This window comes from Camellia sinensis, chromosome 5 (genome assembly GCF_055761805.1).
Source record: "Camellia sinensis isolate YWXY chromosome 5, ASM5576180v1, whole genome shotgun sequence".
Classification (NCBI taxonomy): Eukaryota; Viridiplantae; Streptophyta; class Magnoliopsida; order Ericales; family Theaceae; genus Camellia; species Camellia sinensis.
This window is the reverse complement of record NC_138965.1, coordinates 158,340,305-158,360,848: the sequence shown is the minus strand read 5'-3', so window position 1 is coordinate 158,360,848 and position 20,544 is coordinate 158,340,305. Positions and strand designations below refer to the sequence as shown.

At 36.1% G+C, this 20,544-nt stretch overlaps 1 protein-coding gene across 10 annotated transcripts; it reads left to right on the top strand.

Annotated features, from left to right (window-relative positions):
- Positions 1–1,245: 1,245 nt before the first annotated feature.
- LOC114290386 (uncharacterized) lies at positions 1,246–19,045 on the top strand. 10 transcript variants are annotated; one of them, XM_028234273.2, is made up of 8 exons: positions 1,246–1,294; positions 2,443–2,532; positions 2,660–2,783; positions 15,666–15,779; positions 16,321–16,519; positions 16,610–16,655; positions 17,321–17,396; positions 18,293–19,045. In XM_028234273.2, exons 2-8 carry the CDS (start codon positions 2,476–2,478, stop codon positions 18,622–18,624), a joined length of 948 nt encoding a protein of 315 aa, XP_028090074.2. In that variant the 5' UTR covers positions 1,246–1,294; positions 2,443–2,475; the 3' UTR covers positions 18,625–19,045. The 10 variants fall into 10 exon arrangements, with proteins under 10 accessions (XP_028090074.2, XP_082726380.1, XP_028090067.2 ...); XM_028234266.2 differs by having other exon boundaries at positions 1,252–1,318; XM_028234281.2 differs by having other exon boundaries at positions 1,260–1,318; positions 2,454–2,532.
- The last annotated feature ends 1,499 nt before the right edge of the window (positions 19,046–20,544 follow it).

Sequence of the window (20,544 nt, the reverse complement as noted above, 5' to 3'; positions counted from 1 at the left end):
AACCAACACTCATTCCTGAGATTTCACACAGACCACATCAAAGCTAATGGGACTACCTTCCACATTTTCTTCACCTGAAACTTACATTTTGTACCTGACCACCAATGCAAGATTGCCTTCACAGAGCCAGGGATGACCCAATTCAAATTCCACCATTTGACAATATCATACCAACTCTCCAAATCATATGACAATGTAGCATCATGGACTCCACTTCAGATTTTTGAAAACTCAATTTTAATTAATTTGTTGTAAAATCTTTACACTTGTGTTTTGAACGAAGTTTAGATTAAAAGGTGTGTATCTTAAACACTTTTACTTCAAAATAAGTTCGAAACAAGTTGTCATTTAACATGTGTGTTGTTGCCCATTGACTATTTCAAATCTGAACAAAAAAACATCTGAAATGATATGAAATGTAGTGAACTCATTAACTTTGTCTGAAAGACGTTCAATTGAGAGAAATCCAACTCATTAAGGATTACTTTCTCTTAAATTTGAGGCAAGTATGCAAATTTTAAAATAGTCAAAAAGTTAACTCTTCATATTTTTTTCCACACATTCTCATAAAAAATTAGAAAGTCAACCAAAATACTCTTCTTCTTTTTTTGTGTGTCTTTTTTACTAATTAAAATTTTTGAATAATTTGAATTAAAAACAAATCAAAAATAAAAATTTAAATTGATAAAATTAAAAACCCAAATATTATTTTGTTAAAAATACTTAAATCTTAATTTTATTATTATTATTTTTATTTTTGTTGTTGTAATTGTCTCAAAGATTTAGGGTAACTACCAATAGGTCCTAATAGTTGGACTTAATTCTCATAAAGTCTTATTGAAAATAAGTCTTTGTAAAATTGTCACTAAAAATAATTTTTTTGTGACAATTTTTTATATATGTTACTAAAAATTAACAATTAGTGACTTTTTTGTCATAATTTTTATAAATTGTCGCTAAAACTTATAATTAGTGATTTTTTTTATGACAAATTTTTTTCATAGGATCTATTAGACAATAAGTCCATTGATTAGGATCTATACGTGTTTATGTCCTCCTTTATCAACCATATATTTTAGTTAAAAAATCAAGAAGTTACTATAACATCACCATCTTTACTCTTTTTTTTTTAACATTTTTTTAGTAAAAAGTCCAAAAAAAAAAAAAAAAAAAAAAAAAAACTAAAATAACTAATTCAAACGAAGCCTAATTTTCAATAATCAACTTATTTACACGTAAAACAAGTACAAAACAGTTAAAATCCGCTAAGCCGTTTATGGAGCTGAGCAGGAGGGTAAGCGTTTCTGACATATAAACGGTATGCATGTATTGACTCCTAATCATCTTTTTGTTCTGAATCTCTCTAGGGTTTGCACAAACTCTCATTTTTGATTCAGTATATTTGATTTCTCTCATTATTCCTTCACTCTGTTTGGCTGTTTCTTGATTTCCCCTTGTATTTTTTACTCTAATTTTGTTCACACACTCAAATCCACACTTTTTGATTGGTGAAAAATGATTAGGTTTACACATTTAGGTGTGATCAATACACTTTTTGTATATGGATAAATATGCATCGTTCACCCAATGCAAAAGTGTGTGAACAAATTCATTTTCTGTATTCTTTTCTGTTGGTTATGTAAGAATTGGGATTTATATGCAATTTATAGTTATGAAAATATTTTAAGACCCGTAAATATTAGAGGGTTTGATGAAAAAAGAAAGAAATGGAGAGAGAAATTTCTCATTGTTTGTTTGGGTGATTGAAGTTTTGAGACATGTTGAAAAATGATAAGAGATTGTAAGAATGAGAAATATTTTAAACTGTTTTTGTTTCTCATGAATATCGGTTGAAATTTGGTGAGTAACCAAAATTGATGATTATAAAAATTTTATAAATAAAAAAAAATTATAATACCTAAATTACCTTCGAAATAAAAGGTAAATAAAATAAATTGATTCATGTGTCCTCTTTTATTTATTATTCATCAAAACAAAATGGTGAGGTGACATATCACAATCATTTCTTTTCATTTCTCACCTTGCGATCCAAACGGAGCCTTATAGTGGAACAGTTACGTAGTTTAGCAATTCTAATCGCTATTCTTAATAGTAGAATCGAAATCGGGGTTTGAATTGGGGCATAGAATTCTCGTTTCACCACCACAATGCTACAGACTTTGGGTAGAACTCACTCTTCAAAACTGGCATGCAAGGAAGGCTACGAAAGCTTATAGTCACGTGGTCAAGTATGCTTAACCGATGCGAGACACAAGATCAAAACACAATCACTCGATGCCTACAAATTTCCATTTAAAAAATAAATAAATAAATTGGGTGTTTTCTCGATATTGCCTATTTTCTAATACATCCTTGGTGTCATCTATTACATATTGTTTGGCTAACCCATAATTATTTTTTCCTCATCTTATATTTTTTCAGTTTGTAATTAGGTAGCACAATCTCTCCAATGCAATGGATCTCAAACCATTCAAATTGGACATTGATGAACTCATAAATGAGTTTGCTGAGGTATCATTTCACGTAGTTGATAGTTCCATTTGCATATTATTCTTCATTGTTCTCTCTCTTCATTTTTGTTTAATTCCTTTTTCCCCATTCATAGTTTAATTCTTGTGGAGTTTCTGGTATCTTGCAGAATAAATTGACAACTTTGGTTGATATGAAGGGAGTATGGCTTTCAAGAAAGTTCTCATTCATATTTGAGGCGAGCCCTACAAAATTGGCTGTCTTTATGCAGGCACTATATGCACATTCAATCAGTATGTCCTTGCATAGTTCAATTGATTGGATATTTGCATATAATCAAGCTTTTTAAAATTTTATCTGGCTAAGTATGTTTAAATAGTATAGTTAGATGGGTAATGTAAATCAATATCCTCTGAACAGATGCATTATAAGAGGAGCTGAGAATATCTTTGTGATATTGTTTTATGTCAGTGTGGATTTTTTTCACCAATGTTCTGCACAAAAATGTATGCACTTTAGTCCCTAGTGCACTTATCTTTTTTTATTACGTTTTTTCACTTTTTTGCATCATAATGTCTTCTATGTTTGTGAAATACTTATCCCAATTGTTGCCATCAATATGATACATACAACTAAAATGTATCCCAAGTTGAACAAGTTTTATGATACATTTATGGTACACAATACAGTACACATGTTACATCCAGCTTCATTTGTAGCATTTTCTTGAGGAAAATTTATTGTAAGCATATGTTATTGGCATTTATCATCCCGTCATCCAAATGTACTTTGGAGTTCAAAGAAAACACGTACTTTTGCTTTGTTTTTCCTTTTTTATAGTAAAACCTGCCACCCATCATTTAGAATTTGTCATCATTATAATTTCCTATGACTTCTTCTTCTTCTTCTTCTTCTTCTTCTTTTTTGTTTTTTTGTTTTTTGGTTGTTGTTGTTGTTGATTAATTCCCTTCATAGGGAGCTTTATCATTTTTACCTTTTTCTCTCAAAATTTTAAAAGTCTTATTGGAATTTTCCATTATAGACAAAACATTGTAAAAAAAAAATTTGTAAGACAAAACTTAAAACCTATGCCTTGTTACATGGACTCTTATGAATTTGTGAAGTACCCATGTCAAGAATTTGACACTTGGGTTAGGTTATGGGATGTGTCCGACATGTCAAGTTAGACATATAACAAACAATTATGTTTTAATGGTAGAGTGTATTATGAAACTATGAATAATACTACCATATCTAAATAAATGGAAGAAAAATATGATATTTAGCCATGTTTTGTTGTCCGCCGGGATGAGAATTAGATTAATTTGACACTAGACACATACATGCACCTGAAACTTGAACTCGAATCCATGTAACATACATGCATCTAAGCAAAGTTGTAAAAACCTCAAAAGTGACATGTAGCACAATTTGGAAAATATGTTGCAAAGATTATTGCGACATATATATTGTTTTTTGTTGGAAACACTCTTTACTGTATCATATATGTTTGTCTGCATTTGAAAAATCAATGTAGTGAAAAGGAATTTCATATTCAATGCATAGATTAATATAAATGTTCATAACAATGTAATTGAAAATAACATCTTTTGATTTTATTGTTGCTCCAGCCCCATGCATGCATGTAGAGAGTCATGCAAAGATGGCGTATAAGGACCTCCACCTCAAGTGAAAGTTTGAGCTGGGCATCTGCAAGACTCTCCCTTCTTTTCACGTTGTTGCCTTTGTTGATTCTCACCATTAACCATTAAAGAAGGTAGAAATTTTTGGTGGGTTGGTATCTCTCTCTCTCTCTTTTTGTGTACAAATAGAGATGGGAGGGAGATGATGAATTGTATCAGAAATTTGAGAGAGAGAGAGAGCTGTGAGTTGAGTGAGAAGAGTTGTTCTCCTCCTCTGTTTTGTTTTGCTCTGGTTTAGTGAAACTCTCATTTTTGCTCTGTGGACGTAGGCATTGGGCCGAACCACGTAAATATTGTGTTCTCTGTGTGTGTGAGATTATTTTCTGGGTGTGTTTGATTCTAACAAAGTGGTATCAGAGCCGGTTTGTGCGTTTTCGGAAAAACAGAGTGTGATTCTCAAAAATTGCCCAAAAATCAAAGTGGTCGAAATCCACTTGTCATCACACCAGGTTGAAGTACTCGACGAGACGAGCACAGAGGTGAAAGCAGCGTCAAAAAAGAAGCCTGAACGAAGCCTCACGTGCCACCTGATGCCGTTCCTATACGCGCCAACACGCCCACGCGCCTCTAGAGGAAGAAGACGCGTGATCTCATGCGCAAGCACGTGCCATGCGCACGCACACCAGACGATCTGATGTCATTCGCTGATGTCATCTGAGCCGCTGACCAAGCCGAGCCGTCCAAGCCGTTGACTAGAGCCGCTGACCAATCCGAGCCGCCACCAAGCCAAGCCGCTGATGCCACGCTGACGTCAGCCAATCCGGAGGAATTATCTAGTGCTTCTCAGCCGCACCAGATTTTGCCGATTTGAACCGTTCAACCTCTACCTCAAGTGAAAGTCTGGGCATCTGCAAGACTCTCCCTTCGTTTTACGTTGTTGCCTTTGTTGATTCTCACCATTAACCATTAAAGAAGGTAGAAATTTTTGGTGGGTTGGTATCTCTCTCTCTCCCTTTGTGTATAAATAGAGATGGGAGGGAGAGGATGAATTGAGAGAGAGAGAGAGCTGTGAGTTGAGTGAGAAGAGTTGTTCTCCTCCTCTGTTTTGTTTTGCTCTGGTTTAGTGAAACTCTCATTTTTGCTCTGTGGACGTAGGCATTGGGCCGAACCACGTAAATATTGTGTTCTCTGTGTGTGTGAGATTATTTTCTGGGTGTGTTTGATTCTAACAAAGTGGTATCAGAGCCGGTTTGTGCGTTTTCGGAAAAACAGAGTGTGATTCTCAAAAATTGCCCAGAAATCAAAGTGGTCGAAATCCATTTGTCATCACACCAGGTTGAAGTACTCGACGAGATGAGCACAGAGGTGAAAACAACATCAAAAAAGAAGCCTGAACGAAGCCTCACGTGCCACCTGACGCCGTTCTTATACACGCCAACGCGCCCACGCACCTCCAGAGGCAGAAGACGCGTGATCTCATGCGCAAGCACGCGCCATACGCACGCACACCAGACGATCTGATGTCATTCACTGACGTCATCTGAGCCGCTGACCAAGCCGAGCCGTCCAAGCCGTTGACTAGAGCCGCTGACCAATCCGAGCCGCCACCAAGCTGAGCTGCTTATGCCACGCTGACGTCAGCCAATCCGGAGGAATTATCTGGTGCTTCTCAGCCGCACCGGATTTTGCCGATCTAAACCGTTCAACCTGTTGTGGCTTGATCTGAGCCATTCAGAGTCCGTTTTTTATGATCCAATAGTGCTTTCCAACTATTTGGAATATTCCAGACACATCCATATAGTCAGATTTTTCAAATCAGAATTCAAAAATTTGCAGTCTTTATTTTGGAAATCCGAAGTGTTTTTCGGGCTAATTTGACCAATCCGAACTCAACAACGAAGCCTGATTTTCAGACAAAGATCATTTTCTGTAAAGAGAAGTGTTGATAGAGGAATCAACGTCGACTTCGGGATCCATGATAAAGTTGACTGCTTCTAACTATGCAATCTAGAAGCCTAGAATGGAGGATGTCTTGTATTGCCGAGATTTGTTTGACCCTATTGAGCTTAATGGACTTAAACCAGTAATAGAAAGTGACGAAGACTAGTGTTGTCAAAGTCGCGCCTAGGCGCAAGGCGAGTCGAGGCGCACCATCTGCGCCTGTACAGGTACCAGGCGAGGCGGCTTGAGCCAGGCGAGCGCCTTAGCCGCGACTTTAGAAAGGCGAGAGAGGCGCAAGGCCCTCGCCTAGGCGCGACTGAGCGTTTAATCTGTAGATCAGATTGAACGACTTAGATTCGACTCAGATGAACCTTTCGAATGGCTCAAAATCACAGAGGATCAGAACTCATGTACCATATCAGCCGAATAGGACTCAGATTAACCCTAATCGAAGTTGTCTCTCCCTCTTTTGCCTCGCAATCGACTTCGAGCTGCTGGAGCTAGACTTGGTCTGCGACTATGACTGCGACACAAGAGCTGGACTTCGACTGCGACACTGGATCGACTTCGGCTGAGCAGGTTCGACTCTCTCTCCCCTTCTCCTTCTTCTTCGTCTTCGACACTGGTCGTTCGACTTTGACATTCATTTTTTTTTTTCCTTCGGCTTCGCAGGTTCAGTCCTCTTTTTTTTTTTTTTTTTTCCTTTTCTTTTTTTTTTTTCAATTATTTGAGTTTATGTTTTTTCAACACTGGTTCAACCCATTATGATTATTATATAAATAAATAAATTAATTCATACATACATAAATAAAAAAAATAGATACATTACATTACATCCATTATGATTTTATTAAAATTGATTCATCATTATACTGAAATTAATTGATCATTAATTAAAAAAATAGAAAATTGATTCATGAGTTAATTAATTCATACATTCATTACAGTGCATACATTGAATCATAACATTAATTAATTCATAAATTGATTCATAAGTTAATTAAAAAAATAGAAAATTGATTAATTAATTAGAAAAGATTAATGTGTTGTGATTAATAAGAATTTAATGTGTTGTATGTGTTGTGATTAATGTGATTAATAAGAATTTAATAAGAATTTAATTGATTAATAAAGATTAATCAATTTATCAATTAATCAATTTATTGTGTTGTGATTAATGTGTTGTGATTAAAAAAATAGAAAATTGGTTGATTAATTAATTGATAAATTGATTCATAATCAATTTATTAATGTGATGAATTAATAAATTGGTCAAAGTTTTTTTTGAAAAAATAATGTAACATGGGAATGAATGTAATGGAATGTAATGTACATTAATTAATTAATTCATCATTAATTAAAAAAATAGAAAATTGATTCATACATTACATACATTAATTAATTCATCACATAACATACATTACATTCATTATACTGAAATTGTTTTTCTGTTATTTATTTTTTGTGTTGTGTAGTAAGTACTATTACTAAGTAGAAAATGACATCGGAAAGTAATAGAAAAGATCCGGCGTGGCAATATGCCCATTTGGTGGAGGAGAATAATTTAAACAAGTTTGAGTGTAATTTTTGTGGTAAAGTATCAAATGGAGGTGTTTATCGGGTGAAACAACACCTTGCGGGAGGTTATAGGAATGTTACTGCTTGCCCGAAGTGTCCTTCTCATGTAAGAGAAGAGATTAGAGAGTTCATGTCCAAAAAAAAGACACAAAAAGAAGAAGTGAACATGTTGCCTGATTTTGATGACATGGACATGGAAGATGAAGATGAAGATGATGATGTTGTTGAGATCAATGTCAATCAACACCGCAAGTTGACAAGTAGTAGCCAAGGTTCATCCAAATCCAAATCCAAATCAAAAATGCCAAAGAGAAAAGGGCCTATGGATGTTTACTTCACACCCAATCCTGAATCAGTGGTAAAGAATCGAAGAGACCAAGCAAAAGGGAAACAAACAAAAATTGATGCAAATGACCCATACAAAAAAGAAATGAGAGCTCGGGCACTGCAAAGATTTGCAAGGTGGATGTATGATGCTGGTATCCCTTTCAATGCAGTAAATTATGAGAGTTTTGGACCAATGATTGAAGCCATTGGCTAATATGGTCCTCGTATGAAGCCACCGACTTACCATGAAGTGCGGGTTACCCAACTCAAAAAAGAAGTGAAACATACTGAAGATTTGATGAAGTATCATAAAGAGGATTGTGCAAAATACGGGTGTTCCATAATGGCTGATGGTTGGACTGATAAGAGAGGAAGGACATTGATTAATTTTTTAGTTAATTGTCCAAGAGGAACCATGTTTGTTGAGTCGGTTGATGCTTCTAGCTATTCCAAGGATGGGCAAAAGCTATTTGAATTACTAGACAAGTTTGTGGAGAAAGTTGGAAAAGAGAATGTCGTGCAAGTTATCACTGATAGCGCTGCAGCTAATGTGTTGGCGGGTAAGAATATTTCCTCATTCCTTACATCAAAATTGTTTACTCATAATTTGTTTTGTATTTAAAATTTAAAAACTTGAAAATAATAATTCTTCATTATTGTTACATTATAGGGAGGTTTTTGGAAGCTAAGTATGAACACTTGTATTGGACACCATGTGCTGCTCATTATTTGGACTTGATGTTAGAAGACATTTTCAAGATACCTAGATTGAAAAAGACATTTGAAAGGGGTATTGCAGTACATGGCTACATTTACAATCGGCCTACGTTGCTAAACATGATGAGACGCTATACAAATTTGAAGAATTTGATCAAGCCTGCAAAAACTAGATTTGCAACCCGCTTTTTTGACTTTGTCTAGGATGCATCAACAAAAAAACAATTTGAGAAAGATGGTCACCTCCGAAGACTGGACCTCAAGCAAATGGGCAAAGGAGCCACAAGGTAAAAGAATGGCACAAACTTTGTTGATGCCTTCATTTTGGAATACTATTGTGTTTGCCCTTAAGGTCTCGGGTCCTCTTGTCAAAGTGCTTAGATTGGTTGATACCGAGAAGAAACCTCACATGGGATACATTTATGAGGCAATGGATAGGGCAAAAGAATGCATTGCAAGTTCATTTGATCATAAAGAAGAGAAGTATAATGAAATCTTCGAAATCATTGACAAAAGATGGGATGTCCAATTGCATCGACCTTTACATGCAGCTGCGCATTTTCTTAACCCAGAATTCTTTTACCTAAAAGCGTTAGAGGTGCAAAGAGATCATGAAGTGATGAATGGGTTTTATGAATGCATGCAAAGGTTGGTCCCGATGTCACTATTCAAGATTTGATCACTAATGAGATGAGTATTTATATGAAGGCTGAGAGTCTTTTTGGCAAGGCTGTTGCGATTAGGCAAAGAAATACAAGAGCACCAGGTAATATATTATAGACTCATAGAGTTTATTTTTAGTAATACTTTTAGTAAAACTTAATACTCGGTAACAATTATTTCTAACTAGTGGATTATCGCAGCTGATTGGTGGGCATCATATGGTTCTTATACTCCAAACTTGCAAACTTTTGCTATAAAAGTCCTTAGCCTAACATGTAGTTCATTGGGTTGTGAACGAAATTGGAGTGTATTCGAACATATGAGTATTTAACATTCTAACTAATTTTTTGTTGAATTCAAATATTTTTTATTCTCATTATATAGAATTTAATATCTTTTTAATACTTGCAGCTTCATAGCAAGAAAAGAAATAGATTGGAACAACAACGTCTCAATGATTTAGTGTATGTCAAATACAATAGAACATTGAGATTTAGGTATGACATGCGCAACACTCTTGATCCCATATCTTTGCAAAATATTGATGAAAGCAATAAGTGGTTGCTTGGGAGGATGGATGGAGAATCAGATGAAGATAATGAGCCTGTGTTTGATGATGATGATGGCTTGACGTGGGCTACTGTTGCTAGAGCTTTTGGAGTAGAAGAAAGTAGCCATGCAAGTAGAGCAACAAGTTCATGCTCAAAGGCACAACCGAGGATATCTAAACCATCAACATTGACTCCACTTCAATTAATAGATGAAGAGGAAGCGGGCTCAGATGACACAGAGGAGGAAGATGTTGAGGGATACAAATCAACTGATGGAGAAGAAGATGATAGTTTGCTTGCCATTGATGTTGAGGATGATGATTGACTGACACCGACCTAACCTACCCTTTCTTTTGATATTGATGTTTTTAACTGTTAAGTTAAGACATATATTAATATTTGTTGGATATTTATGTTTTGGATGTTTAGTGTTTATGTTTTTATTTTATTGAATGTGGATTATTTGATCTTTGAAAATTGGAATGTTATGTAATATGCACTTTCATGGCTTTGAGAATTATTCTATATTTTGTCTTGAATCTTGATTACTTTTTATTTTTAAAAAAATTGTCTTACTACTATGAATGATTAGTCTATATTAATTTTTCTATTTTTTACGAATACTGTGCGCCTTACTTTAATAAAGCCCGCGCCTCGCCTTGCGCCTAGGCTCCAAGAGACCTTTGGCGTCTTAGTGCGCCTTGAGCCTTTAAAAACACTGACGAAGACTGGAAGTAGAAGAATCAAAAAACCATTGGCCAGATCAGACAATGGATCGATCACAGTGTCTTCCACTATGTCGCCCAGGAAACTAATGCCTATGCTCTTTGGACGAAGTTAGAAGGCATGTATCAGTCGAAGACTGCTTGGAACAAAGCCCTCCTGATGAGAAGACTTGTGAATTTGAAGCTGAAAGGCGGTATCTCTGTTGCTGAACACACCAGTGAGTTTCAAAATCTGGTGAACCAATTGGTAACTGTCAAAATGGAGTTAGATGATGAGATACAAGCCCTTTTGCTGCTTAGTTCTTTACCAGACAGTTAGGAGACGTTGGTGGTGTCCCTCATCAACTCTGCACCAGAAGGAAGACTGACCACGAACATGGTCACTGATGCTTTATTCAGTGAAGAGGCAAGAAAGAAAGATATGGGTGGAGATCAGTCCCATGCCATCGTCACAGAAAATAAAGGCAGAGGCAGAGGCAGAGGTAGAGGAAGAAGCAAAAGTAGGGGATGCACCAGAGGAAGATCTCAAGACAGAGAGAAATCCAGAGAAGGTATGAGTCGGCCAAGGTTCAAGTGTTACCATTGTGGCCAGGATGGTCACATAAAGAAATATTGCTATGCCTTGAAGGGAGAACAAAAACAAGGCAATAGACGGCCAAAGACCGAAGATGGGAGCACTGCAGTTACTATCTCAGAGGATATTGCATTATTCTCTGTTGAAGAAGAAGAATGCCTCCATATGTCAAACAACGACACCGAGTGGGTGGTAGATATAGCAACTTCCTACCACACTACATCTCGAAAGGAGTTTTTCAGTACGTACCAAGCTGGAGATTTTGGTAGAGTGAAGATGGATAACTCCAGTTTTTCGAAGATTATGGGGATTGGTGATGTTTGCATCCAAACCAAAGTTGGGTGCACGATGGTGTTGAAAGATGTCAGGCATATTCCGATTTACGCTTGAATCTTATCTCAGGGATAGCCTTAGATCGACAAGGCTATGAGAACTACTTCGGCAAAGGCATATGAAAGTTGAAAAATGGATCTCTAGTGGTAGCCAGAGGACAGGCAATTGGCACGCTGTACAAGACTCATTCGGAGGTGAATTCAGATAGCCTCAACGCAGCAGAAGATGAGGCATCACCAAATTTGTGGCACAAAAGGTTAGGTCACATGAGTGAAAAAGGGTTGCAGATTTTGGCAAAGAAGTCTCTTATTCCCTTTACCAAAGATGCGAAATTGGATTCTTGTGACAGCTGCTTATATGGGAAGCATCATAGAGTCGCTTTCCACTCATCATCCAGAAAACAATCAGAGTTGTTAAGCAGAGTATATTTTGATGTATGCGGTTCCATAGAAGTGGAATCTTTGGGTGGCAGAAAATACTTCCTGACGTTTATTGATAACGCATCACGGAAGGTATGGGTTTATGTCCTAAAGACCAAAGCTGAAGTGTTCCAGCATTTTTAGACATTCCATGCTATGGTGGAAAGGGAGATCGGAAAGAAGCTGAAGTGTCTCTGAACAGACAATGGAAGCAAGTACATGTCAAAGAAGTTTAAAGCCTACTGTGCTGCTCGTGGCATTCGGCATGAGAAGACTGTTCCTGGAACTCCACAACACAATGGTGTAGCCGAGAGAATGAACCGGACCATTGTGGAGAAAGTCAGATGTATGCTTAAAATGGCAAAGCTGCCAAAGCCATTTTGGGGAGAAGTTGTTCATGTTGCTTGCTATTTGATCAACAGATCGCCATCCGTTCCACTGAATTTTCAGATTCCAGAAGAAGTATGGTCTGGAAGGGAGATTTCTTACTCTCACTTGAGAGTGTTTGGGTACAAAGCATTTGCACATGTATCCAAGGAGCACAGACAGAAGCTGGATGATAAAGCTACTCCATGCATCTTTGTTGGCTATGGAGATGAAGAATTTGGATACAGATTGTGGGATCCGAAAAACATGGTCATTCGAAGCCGAGATGTGGTGTTTCAAGAAGGCCAGACCTTAAAAGACTTTGGGCAACCAGCCAAACCCAAAGTTGATGATGTTTCAGAAATTATTCCCAATCCTACACTATCACAGCATGCCACTAATGAAGAAGAGCTACCGCAACATGCAGTCAATGATGTAGAGTTGCATGATGGATTTCCAGAAGAAGAAGATCCAGAAGAAGAGAGTGTTGAGTAGGGGGAGCCACAACCCCCTCCGCTAGAGATTGTTGGTCCACAATTACGAAGATCAACAAGAGAGCCTAAGCCATCGTCAAAATATCCTACTTCTGAGTATATGTTGCTTATTGATGAGGGGGAACCAGAAAGTTTCTAAGAAGCTCAGAATCATAAAGAGAAGAGTAGCTGGCAGCAGGCTATGCAAGAAGGGATGCAGTCCTTGCAGAAAAACTAGACTTATGATTTGGTAAAACTTCCCCAGGGTCGAAAAGCATTGCAGAACAAATGGGTGTTCAAGTTGAAAAAAGATGGCAGCGGGAAGCTAGTCAAGTATAAGACTCGATTGGTTATCAAAGGTTTTGGGCAGAAGAAATGTATTGATTTTGATGAAATTTTCTTGCCAGTTGTGAAAATGACATCCATTCGAGTAGTTTTGGGACTAGTGACCAGTTTGAATTTGGAACTTGAACAGATGGATGTGAAGACAACATTTCTCCATGGTGATCTGAAGGAAGAAATTTACGTGGAGCAACTAGAAGGTTTTGAAGTCAAAGGGAAAAGAAAACTTAGTCTGCAGATTGAAGAAGAGTCTCTACGGTCTCAAACAAGCGCCGACACAGTGGTACAAGAAGTTTGACTCATTTATGGTGGGTTATAAGTACAAGAGAGCTGCTGCAGACCAGTGTGTTTATGTTAGGAAATTTCCTGGTGGAAACTTTATCATACTCTTGCTCTATGTTGATGACATGCTGATCGTTGGACAGGATGCCACAACAATTAGATCACTGAAGAAGGAGTTATCACAGTCCTTTGACATAAAGGACCTAGGCCCTGCACAGTAAATTTTGGGCATGAAAATTGTGCGTGACAGGAAAACCAAGAAGTTGTGGCTGTCATAGGAGAAGTACGTTGAACGGGTAATTGAGAAGTTCAACATGAAAGATGCCAAGCCAGTCAGTACTCTGCTGGCTAATCATTTCAAGCCGAGCAAGAGTTCTTGTCCCTCTTCTACAAAACAAAGAGAAGAGATGGAAGCTATTCTTTACTCATCCGCTGTAGGGAGCTTGATGTATGCAAATAATGCAATGGTGTCCACCTGACCAGATATTGCTCATGTTGTTGGAGTAGCAAGCAGATTTCTTTCCAATCTAGGGAAAGAGCATTGGGAAGGAGTCAAGTGGATTCTGAGTTGCCTCAAGGGTACGGCAAAAATGTGTTTGTGCTTTAGAGATGCTAAACCAATCTTGGAAGGCTATACGGATTTAGATATGGCGGGAGATCTTGATGGTAGAAAATCTACGTCAGGGTTTCTGTTCACTTTCGCAGGGGGAGCTGTGTCTTGGCAGTCTAAGCTGCAGAAGTGTGTTGCTTTATCCACAACCGAGGTAGAATATATTGCCGCAGTAGAAGCTGGGAAAGAAATGTTGTGGTTAAAGCGGTTTCTCCAAGAGTTGGGACTAAAGCAAGAAAAGTTCACGGCACATTGTGATAGCCAGAGCGCCATAGACCTGAGCAAGAATTCTATATACCATTCTCGCACAAAGCACATTGATGTTTGGTATCATTGGATACGCGAAGTGATGGAAAAGTAGTTATTGGAACTAATCAAAATCCACACAGATAAGAATCCAACTGACATGCTTACAAAGGTGGTCTCGAGAGAAACTCGAAATGATGGGCTTCAAGTGAGAAGTCAGTCATGCATGTGGGTATGGAGGGGGAGAATTGTTGCTCCAACCCCATGCATGCATGCAGAGAGTCATGCAAAGATGGCGTATAAGGACTTTCATCTCAAGTGAAAGTCTGAGCTGGGCATTTGCAAGACTCTCCATTCTCTTCACGTTGTTGCCTTTGTTGATTCTCACCATTAACCATTACAGAAGGTAGAAATTTTTGGTGGGTTGGTATCTCTCTCTCTCTCTCTCTTTGTGTATAAATAGAGACGGGAGGGAGAGGATGAATTGTATTAGAAATTTGAGAGAGAGAGCTGTGAGTTGAGTGAGAAGAGTTGTTCTCCTCCTTTGTTTTGTTTTGCTCTGGCTTAGTGAAACTCTCATTTCTGCTCCGTGGATGTAGGCATTGGGCTGAACCGCGTAAATATTGTCTTCTCTGTGTGTGTGAGATTATTTTCTAGGTGTGTTTAATCCTAACATTTTTGTCTTTTGTTTTTTTGGTATGTGAGATAAAATCTTTTGACTTGTATATTTCTTTTCTCACTTATCAGTTTTTCTTTTTTCTTTTGGTTGTAATTATTGTTTATTTTTAAATTGATTTCATGCATTGTGATGTTTCTTATAATTCACAATAAACACAAGGCACAATATGAAAAATATAGAATCATCGGAACACAAATTGACAGCTATGGTTATCCTAATATTGTTGTTTTTGGTTTGTGTTTGTTAGGTTTATACAATTCAGTTAGATATTGCTTTATGCCATAAATACGACCTGGAATTTCTTGCCATCTCCCCATTGACTATTGGCTGCATTTTATGCAATTTACTTTTTGCATTTCTTAATTAAGTTTCTTTCATAAAGTGGTAGGTGTAGTTGCACATATATATAGCCTTTAATCTCTGAAGAACTCGTTATCTTGCCGAGTGTGCTACAAGTCTTAAAGGATTAGGGTCGAATAGAGGTAACCTTTCCATTACCTGATTTGAAGGTACTAAAACTATATATTATAAACCAAACCAAACTAAACCAAGACTTAAGTCCCATCAAATGGGGTTGGCTACCTAAATCCTTCTTATCCACTCTACCTAAATCCTATATATTATAACTATAAGAATTATTAATGAGTTTTTCTTCTATATTGAAGATTGAAAGTTTCTTGATCATTGTTAATATACTCATTTCCAGGTTACATGGTCTCGACTGCTACTTTATCACATAGACTGGGTGGTCTCTATTGCCTTCACTGCCTCTATGATGTTCAACCATTCAAACCTCCATTCAAAATTTATCTCTCTATTGGTATATTTGCAATTCTTTTCCTCAAAATATTATTCAATCACTATTTGCCTCATCATTCTTCACAAGATTATGAAGCAATTTCTTCTGATCTGCAAACAAGTTATTCATTGTATGGCTTTCAAATATACTTTAGGATGTTTTTGCCTACTATGCTGGTACTAAATTATATATTCATGTGCTTCAAATTGATATCTTTTATTTTCTACTGGTACAGATATAGAGATTTATTATCATTTATTCAACAGAAATCAACTCCATCCCAAATCATATGTATCAATGTTTCCCTCATTGCCTCAATTGTGACCTTTCTGCCTTTCGTGTTTCATATTAGTAACTTATATTTGAGACCTATTTCTTCCGACTGTTAAGAGATATGGATCTTACAACACATGACAAAATCAGCACAAAGCTTGAACATGATATGATAACTAGTGCATCTGCCGTTTCTGTCTTCCTGTTTCCTCTTCTTTTTTTTTTTTCTTTTTTCTTTTTTTTTTCATTAATTTTTCTTTCAACCATGCTTTTGATTTCCATTTGACAGGGGAGCTGAAGAGGCTCAAAAACCTTCTTGTTGATGCGAAAGGAAATAACATAAAAGTAGTATCTGCTTTGGTCAAAAGGATGTTGGAAAGGAACGTGTTCCTTTTTGGGTTTTTGGACATAAATGAAGGCTCTGTAACAGAGAGAATAAATGAACTCACAGATATACAGAATGCCCGCATTCAAGTTTCCCATAAAAAGTATATTTCAGCTCTCGATTCTTTTTATTATTAGTATTTTTTAAACCTCCAGCTTTGTAGTTGCTCACTGCCTTTCTTTCCATTCAACAGGTTATTTTCAAATACACAGATTGAGCAGTTCATCAACATGGACCTGGTAAGTTCTATGGCAATCTGTGATATGTTGAAAACAGAAATCAATGACTAATTTTGGATTCAAACATGGCATGGAGTGGAAAATAGTTGGAATGTTGAGTTTAGTATTAATATCTTTGATTTATCAGAATTTCAAGGCAAGAATACAATAGAAGTGGTAAAAACAAAATCTTTGAAGAATTATTGTAGTAAACTTGTTTTTAATAGTATATTTGCTACTATTTCAAAGAATTTAGTGCAGAGCTTTTGTCAAATTGTTTGATGAAAATATAAGGAGCTTTTGTGATACTTGTAATGGTTTTTCTAGGACTAGCTGTGTAGAGTATTATTATGCATAAAGTGGCTACAGTTTATGATCAATTTTCAATAAAATTGGCAATAAATTGTTGAGGTTGATTTTAGCTAGTAAAGTGGTGATTTGGTGGTAATCAACTGACCTAAACTAAGTTTTAATTAATGATTTGATTTGATAAAGTAGTGATTTTGTGGTAATCGTCTCGTCTTAGCAGATCATGTTTTAACCTTTTGCTCTAGCCATGGATTTTCTCCAAAATGTCTCTTCTTATTTTGCTTTTACTTTTTCTTTACTCTTTAATCTTCATCTGATTTGATATTTATCTTCATCTTCAATCCTAAGGAGCTAAATCCAAGTCCCACATATTCTAGGGTATGGAACTCGAAGTCAATGCTTTGAAGAAAATGTCAACAGAATATGCAGCGGCCAGGGAAATAGCCATCAGTGGTACCTTGATACAACTACTCTCTTCTAATTTATCGAATGGTTAAATAGAATAATGTTTCTTGTGGATTTCTGAATGGTTCACCCGTCATGCGCCATGAGGTGCTCATGCACATCAGTCTGATAGGTGGGCCCAAGCGGACTTCAAGCAAACGTAATCTCCTCTTCACATTCTGAATGCCATTTGCTTTTGTGATCTTATTAGTTGATTTCAGTTTGTTGACTTGTGACATGAGTAATTAACTCAATATGGGCAACTGGGACTAGCTCAGTTTTTTTTTTTGATGATCGGGAATCAAGTCCTAGGCATTGACCAACTATCAGGGGGGCCGGCAATAGTAGAACTTGGGTTGGGCATGTGGGGAGCAACCCGATGACCAACTAGACTATCTTCTCAGGGGCTTAGGAGGTCAAGGTTTCGATTTGAGGCCTCTTCCCCCAGACTACGATATGTACCAAAAGAAATAAAATAAAAATAACTTAGTCTAGGCATTGTGACAAAAATCCTTTTACTCCAATACCAAAGATAAGGAAGGGAAGCTCAAAATTGAATCCAAATGTTTTCAACAAAATAAAATACTTTGTTTGCATATATAGATATATATTTCATGAATGAGTTAATAACATCCAAATTATTCGTTATTATATTTTTGGCTCAATTCCATTATGCTTTTTTGTTTGATTACCCAAAATCTGTTACATTGTTAACCTCTACCATAAATATTTTTAAAAGTTCAAGTAAATTAGTTTTGAAACTAGAACTTAAAACTATTTCCAAGATAGTTTCAAGCATGTTATTTCCATCTGGCCTACTTGGACTTTTTATTTTGTTTAGTTGAATGTCTCTTCGTCAATTGTGTTCATTAGTAGTCTCTTTCAACTTGTTTTTCCTGTTGAAGATGCTAGTGAGGTCATGGATGTCCAAAACATAAAGCACATAACAGAAACTAAGAGACTGATCGGAGATGTGGTGGAGAAGACTGTGCAAGACTGGAATGTCCAGAAAGAATTGTTTTGTCAGCAAACGGGGCTGGACCACCGTGATGACCAAGGACCTCAACAACCACAAGACAACGAAAACTTTGGACAATGGAAAGATGATGTGAACTTTGAACAGGAAGGCGATGAACATTTTGAACAGCAGGATGATGACGAAAACTTTGAACCGAAAGATGATGAAAAGTTTGCTGAGGAGCTGGAACAATGGATGCTGTCTGTTGAGGAACTGTAACAAGAGATAAATTGTCTGGTGAAGAACTTGAACAATAGGTACTGTTTTGTGAAGAGCTGTAACGAGTCCGTGCTCAAGGGTCAATCAAACTACGGACCATGGACGTGAAGCAGGAATATAATCTCATGGTTTGCGGAACAGAGAATTTTTTTTGACACGGTTGAGGAAGGTGTTCATCTGAAAGGACTGAGGACAGTTGCTGAGTGAATTTTTATCAGACTGCGTTTGTTATTTCATTTGGTTCTTGAATGTGTAATCTGATACTAGTTTATGATGGTTGGAGCTTAGGTATGTAAATCAGAAATTGTTGCTTATTTGAAGAAGCAAGTATTAGATTTCTATGTATATATACATCTTGAACCCATTTTGTATTTATTAAAGGGTTATGACAATGAAGGAAATTAGTTTTGAAGTTTTGCTAGTTCAAATTTTCAAGTGAATTTGTTTATGATGACAGTTACGATAAGGCTTAGTTTGGATGACAGGAATTTGAGGGAGAATGAGAATATGATTCTAGCATTGGAAACAAAACAGAATAGATAAGTGAGTGTCATTTTTTAATGCTGTGTTTGGTTGGGAGATTTAAAGAGGGATTTGGAAAGGGAAATAGAAAAGATAGGTGAAATGTGAATAAAACATGCCCATATTTCACCTAGTTTCACACACCTTTTTCCTTTCCTTTTCTAAATCCCTTTCCAAATCTCCCAACCAAATACAGCGCAAAGGAATCACATTTTTAACAACTGTTTGCCGTTGGCTAATAAAGTTGGCTTTGGGAAATAAGTCGAAAAGCAAAAAAATGTTTGGCTTGAGGTAAATTTTATTTATTTATTTATTTCAAAAAGTCTTTTTTTTTTTAACAATTACTGAGAGTATCGATTTTTTGGAAAAAGCAAAGAATAGCAATTGTTAAACTCCACCTAAGTAGGAATCTAATTTCCCTACTTCTCACAACAATCTCACATTCTTAGAGAAATTTTAGTCATTTAAGAGTAAAAAATAATAATTAGATTCATAACATTTAAAATTTTATTATTTTATTATTTTGTCATACAGAAGTCTTGAATAAACTAAACGCTTGAATAGAATTGACATATGAATCTTATTACCAGTAGTGAGATTCCCAAAACCACTTCAAGATTTACATCCAAACAATAGCCTAATTATGATTAGCTAAATAAACTCAATTATGAACACTCTCTTTCTTTTGAAATTCAATTTTTCCTTTGAGCATTTGTGATTAAATTTGCTCACAATGAACACTGGAAATCAATTCTAGATTATGTTCGGATTACAAGGATTGAAGAGTCAAAAAAATTTAGAATGTTTGCCATGTATCTGTTTGGCAAGAGTTTTTTTTGGCTATTTTAACCATAAAAGACAAAATATGCTATTTTGACCACAACAAACAAAACATCACATCCAATCCATAATCATTACATTATTCTTTCACAAAAAAAGTCAAAAAAGTCAAAAAGTCAAAAAACTCTTCCCAAACCAAACTTTTTAGCCTAGGCTAAAATAGCTAAAAAGCCAACCCCCTTCCCAAACAGAAAAAAATTGACTTCTACCAATATAAAAAGACTAACATACTCTTACATTAACTTTTTCTATACAACTAAACCAATGATAAAATGAACATTTCAAACAAAAAGTAATTAGATTACATCAATTTTTCACATTTTTATATACAATTTAAAAAGTCAAAAAAAAAAAAAAAAAAAAATCCAAACACCTACTTTTTTCATACATTAATTTGTTTTTATTTTGTTAGCCTTTTTAATCTAAAATAAAAAAATCTTAAAATCTAACTCTAAAATGATCTCATTCTCATTTCTCTATTGAACTCATTACTATTTATTTAAATCTTATCTCTTTTGGTTTGTGTTGATGATTGACATAATCTCCATTGCTAATTTA

What these genes read in the sequence shown, in the direction of transcription:
- LOC114290386 (XM_028234273.2), top strand. Translation starts at nt 2,476, where the DNA reads ATGGATCTCAAACCATTCAAATTGGACATTGATGAACTCATAAATGAG. An exon ending in TCATAAATGAGTTTGCTGAG is followed by an intron (nt 2,533 to 2,659) that starts GTATCATTTCAC and finishes GGTATCTTGCAG; the next exon opens with AATAAATTGACAACTTTGGT. An exon ending in ATTCAAGTTTCCCATAAAAA is followed by an intron (nt 16,520 to 16,609) that starts GTATATTTCAGC and finishes TCCATTCAACAG; the next exon opens with GTTATTTTCAAATACACAGA.